The sequence below is a fragment of the Crocuta crocuta genome, unplaced genomic scaffold (assembly GCF_008692635.1).
Source record: "Crocuta crocuta isolate KB4526 unplaced genomic scaffold, BGI_CrCroc_1.0 scaffold874, whole genome shotgun sequence".
In the NCBI taxonomy this organism is placed as follows: Eukaryota; Metazoa; Chordata; class Mammalia; order Carnivora; family Hyaenidae; genus Crocuta; species Crocuta crocuta.
The window spans coordinates 60,402-65,956 of NW_027529187.1; the positions used below are offsets into that span (position 1 = coordinate 60,402).

The 5,555-nt window shown below is 43.9% G+C and overlaps 1 protein-coding gene across 1 annotated transcript in view; it reads left to right on the top strand.

Annotated features, from left to right (window-relative positions):
• TMEM185A (transmembrane protein 185A) overlaps positions 1–5,555 on the top strand; it is a 17,232-nt gene that overhangs the window by 2,786 nt on the left and 8,891 nt on the right. Inside the window, exon 2 of the mRNA XM_077758288.1 lies at positions 1,473–1,680. Within this exon, the coding sequence (XP_077614414.1) occupies positions 1,473–1,680 (208 nt within the window). The remainder of the gene's footprint in view (positions 1–1,472; positions 1,681–5,555) is intronic.

The following is a 5,555-nucleotide window of genomic DNA, read 5'->3' on the forward strand; positions in this document are numbered from 1 at the left end:
TTTCTGGCCGTCTTGAAGCTTTTGAAAATTACCCTATGACAAATCTGTTTCTAACAAACACTAAAGACAGAAGTATTAATGCCTTTAAAATACTGTATGTATGTAGCTTTGAATAAAATGTGCCAACAAAAGTATATATTTTTATTTAAAAATGTATTAAAGTCATAAGTTGAACAATGACCTGTGTCATTCCTCTCAGATCTCCAACATGCAGTGACTCACATTTTAATGCCTGCACTCTACTTAAATTATACCATTTCTTGTTCAAAAGTCTATCATCTAGAAAAGGAAGTATGTGTCCAAATATATGATATGCGACTGAGAATGGCCAATGAGAACCTTAAAAATTTGGGGGCCCTGCTTGTAGCAAACCTTATTAAGTTATAGGTTTATTATTTTTCTTACTATATGGCAATGCACTTGTATATATAAGCCATGGTACACATGAATCGATGAATAGAAACATACGGAAGAATCCCATATGTGCAGATGCACACAGGACTGGGGAATTAGTTAAAAGAGTAAAATGTAGTGTGATTACTTTTTAATAGAAAAGTTATATTAGACTATAAATTTATGTCTGACATTACTTATTTCTGTAGTTGAAATTTTTTCAGGAGTCCAAAATGGGGATTAATAGTACACTTACCTTGATGAGCATAGAGAAATACATAAAATTGTCAAATTATTACATCATACATTGAAACTAATATAACACTGTATGTTAATTATACTTGAATAAGAAAACAGTGACTTAAGGTGGCAAAACAAAGGTCCCAAATAGAGTAAGACATGACATAAATTTTTAAATACATGGTTTTTAATTCATTGAGGGATGAGGATCATGAGATTTAGGGGATATTTGTCAGATTTTAGTAGTAGAAGCAACCAGCTTGAATAATCTTGGAAGCAGCTAAATTTAAAGTTATGAATTAAACCATTTATGTACACCGTCAGAGAAATAATAACTGCCTATTACTTCTGAGAATATCGTCACACAGTTAAAACTTTGGTTTGATTGTAATGTTCATTTCTTTTTTTTTTAATTTTTTAATGTTTATTTATCCTTGAGAGAGTGAGAGAGACAGAGAATGAGCAGGGAAGGAGCAGAGCGAGAGAGGGACACAGAATCTGAAACAGGCTCCAGGCTCTAAGCTGTCAGCACAGAACCCGACACGGGGCTCGAACCCACGAACCGCGAGATCATGACCTGAGCTGAAGTCGGACGCTCAACCGACTGAGCCACCCAGGCGCCCCTGTAATGTTCATGTCATATAGTTCTTTGGTGTTTGGAAGATTACATATTAAAGATTAAGTTAGTTTTCTACCTAACTTACTTTGCTTTTTGTCAAATTTATAACTATATTTCATGGTATCAACATAAGTTTGTATTTGCCTTGGACTGCTTGCTTGTTTTGGAGATTCTGAACTGAGAGTATTTCTCTTCTTCCTCTTCTTGTGTCCCTTTTTAGAGCAGAAGGAGAAACATGTGTGGAGTTTAAAGCTATGTTAATTGCAGTGGGCATCCACTTGCTCCTGTTGATGTTTGAAGTTCTGGTCTGTGACAGGATTGAAAGAGGAAGCCATTTTTGGCTCCTGGTCTTCATGCCGCTGTTCTTTGTTTCCCCGGTATCTGTGGCAGCTTGTGTTTGGGGCTTTCGACACGACCGGTCCCTGGAGGTGAGATTTCATTTATTTGAGAATGTTTTAAAAAGTAAAATCTTTTGGTCACTTACTGTACTGAAGATCTCTTGCCCTTTGTTAGGAAGAGAGGAATCATTAACTCTAGGTGATGGTGTGTGAGGAAACAAAAGGATGATGGAAATAATCATGGTTCTCTTTCTTGACTTAGAACACTGGCTCTTCACCCAGGCCATCAAGCTTCATCCAGCATCACGGCTCACCCCAGACACCCCTGTTAGTCAGGCTTCTCCTGAGAAACAGAACCAATAAGAGAGGTGGGGAAGGGGAGAAGGGAGGGATTCAGGAAGGGAACAAGGGAGGGAGGGAGGGAGAGAGAGATTGATTGATTGATTGGTTGGTTGGTTGGTTGGTTGGTTGTAGGGAGCTGGCTCATGTAGTTGTGGCGCTCGCAAGTTTGACTTTCATAGGCCGTGCCAGAATGCTGAAGATGCAGACTTACTTGATGCTATGGTCTTGACACAGAATTTCTTCCTCTCCAGGGAACCTCAGGGCTTCTAACTAATTGGCAAAACCAACCCACAATATTGAGGACGACCTTCTTTACTGAAAGGCAATACTTTTGCAGCAATACCTAGACTCGTGCTTGATAAATAATTGGGTACCACGTAGCCCAGCCAAGTGGACACATAAAACAAACCACCTTCCTGTCTCAGACCCCGTGATCGAACACTTCATCTGCTCTCTAGTTAGCTTTAAGCCCTTTTTGCCTAGGCATAGAGGATACACAGATTAATTTAAAAAGTAATACTAGCAATACTAATACTAGTATTGAAAATGATTGCTGATCACATTTACTGAGCACTTACTGTGTGCTGGACATTGGGCTAGTCCTTTCCAATGCAGTGGTGTCTTCTTAAAGATTCACATCAACCCTGTGAAGTAGATGCAGTCACCACCGCTGTTTTCCAGAGAGAGGAAGGAATTTGTTCCTGGCTTTTGGTTAAGGGGCAGGGCCGGGGCCAGGATCCCATGTCAGTCAGCCTGACTCCAGAGCCTGCACACCAAACCACATGGAGGCTGAGGGCCCAGAGCCCTATATACGATGGGTTGAGGAGAGAATGAGATGGCTAGGGATGCTCTGTTTTGATTTAGGTGAGTAAAACATGGAGGAAGGAGAGTGGCAGTTGAGCTAGAAGGCTCAGGGTATGTGAACTTGAGAAGAAGGCACCCACGGGGGGTGGGTGGGTGGTGGTGAGAGAATGAGACCCTGAGGGAACCCATGGGTACAGGACCCTGAGCACCAGGAAGGGCTTGGTCTGGACCAGGGAGAGCATCCCCGATCCTGGCATTGGAGGCAAGGGCACAGAGCAGTGTGACTGGTAGGCTGGAGTGACCATGGTATCTGAGGACCCACTTTCCCCTCCCTGCAGTCATCCCAGCCTTCATCAACCCGGCTACTTCGCATGGCTCCCTGGCTGCTTGCCAGCTGTATGAACACTTCATGAGGGAGTGTAGTTAGGAAAAAGACGTGTAAAAGACTCCTTGGAGGATAGTAATGGGAGAAAGGTTGGGAAACACTGAGACTCCCCTTGTCCCCATGCAATCTACCACCTGTCCACCTCTGCACAGCACTCCTTCCCAGGGGTAAGCAGACCCTCTCCCCTGCTGGTTCCTCTGAGCTTTTGCTCCTGAGTCCACAGAAAGGCTCCCTGCCGTAGTGCTCTTCTGACCTCGTGCTCCCTGCTCCTCCCTGTGCTCCCCAGAAGCTGGCAGATCCAGTGGGCCCTTTCCGTCCCCTCTTTTCTGTAGCTCCTGACACTCCACTGGCCTTTGACTATTCTGATCACCTCTGCTTTGGCTCCCTCACTGCTTCTTAGGATTCTAGGCTTGGGAGCATTTTCTGTGCTCACCTTGCATACTTCCTTGGAATGATCTTGATCTTGTTTATACTTCCTGTCTCCACTGCCACTTATGTTCTGTGATCCCCTAAATTCACACCACAAAACTCTGATTTCTGCATTAGCTCCAGATGCCTCATCCAACCTCACCTGAATCTGTATTCCCTGTGCTGGTTAAAGGCACCATTTCCATCCAGTCACCCTTACCATTTGACTTTATGCCTCTGTTGCTTTGCATGTTCTCTCTAGTACCTGGACAGATGGAGCAAAACCAAGCTTTAAAAATCATTTGCCAAAGTTTACATTACACAAAATCACTGAGAGCCCACATTCTAGATATTCCCTATTTGGCTCAACATTTCTCAGTGAGGGAGGGACATGTGCTGTTGGCCTTTTGGATAGGAAATGTTGTGTTGAACAGGACTGTCTTCTGCACTGCAGGATGCTTATGTCTGACCTCTGCCCATGAAATGGTAGTGGAGAGGCTCCCCACGACAGGTATTTGTGATATCCAGCAGTACCGCTGCACGTTTCGTAGCCTTTTCCTGGCTGCCCAGGTTGCAAAGCACTGGGAGAGTTATCTAAATATAGTTGGATAGGGACAGAGGAGGAAGTTTAAGATAACTAAAATTTTGGAACTTTGTTTCTTAGAAAGTAAAAGTATATACAAGGGTTAGGACTGCATTGGGCATGAAACCATATTTTCCTAATGTGGAGTTACAAACATAAGTTCATATAGTCACACTCTTGGCCTTCCTGCCTACAAGAAGAAGCACCATGCAGGCAGTTGAACTCCCTCCCTCTCGGTTCTTATGTCCCGGGAGCAAGAGTATAACATTTGCTAGAGAGTGACTGGGGATAGGCTTACACAGAGATGTGAAGGAAGAGCAGGGTTTGCCAGGGTGCCTATGCAGGTGGGGCACGGGATGGTGTTTTCCGGGCAGAGGGAATAACACACAAAGGCGTAGAGGCAGAAGAAAATCTGTCATCATGCTGAGTGAACTGTGGTGACTCCAGTATGACTGGAGCATAGTTTGGCGAGATGCAGAGACTTCTAGAGGTAGATGCTGATGAAGCTGCACAATAGTACTAATGGACTTAATGCCACCACGCTGTACAGATAAAGTGGTTAAGATGGAAGATGGTAAGTTTTCCATTGTGTGTATATTTTACCATGGTAAAAAAAAAAAAAATTGCCTGAAGCATGAAATGGGAAGGAGTGAGTGGTGGGAGTTGGGGTAAGGAAGGCTGTAGAGAAGAGCTGAGTAGGGCCCAGATCCTCAGTCCTCAGAGCGTGCACTGAGCTGTCCCAGGGCGCCATAGTGAACTCACAGGGCACCATGGGATATTGGACATTTTTGAGGGAGAAGCAATGATACCAACCGGCTGTGGGGATGTGCTATGAACTACTACCTCCAAGTAGTTTACAGTTTTATTTTTAGGTCACGCCTCATTGATTTTGACGATAACATATAAGAAGCTAGGTTGTTGGCAGTTGCCATGATGAGAAGGTAGTCCTTTGCAGAAATCCACCTGGAGAACAGGTAATGAATGAGGGAGGCACTGTTTTAAGAAATGGTGCAGTAGCCAACAGGCATGCACATCCTCTTAGGGAACAGTTGTGGTTGTTTAAGAATGAAATAAAAATCATATTTTTCTTTCAACTTATGTGAGTTATTTTTTTAGATGGCTACTTTTAGTTATTTTAGAACTAAATACTTAACCCAATGGAACTGCTAAGGATTTCTTTCAGCCCAGCGGCCTGTGAAAGAATTGCTACCTCACTAAATGCCCTGAGAGCTGAGAACTTTGGGGAAGTTCTGGGCCAGATCAGATGGCTTCCTGTGACTTTCATTTTGTAGGCAGCGAATTGAAGAGCAGCGAGTGCCACAGCCAGAAGGAAGACAGCCTGGATATTTGGCAACAGAGAGCCTTCCAGACTAGAGGCTGGGAAGCTAGTTAGGGGGCTGTTGGAGGCAGTGGGGGGGGTGGGGGCTGGTGAGGGGAAAGTCC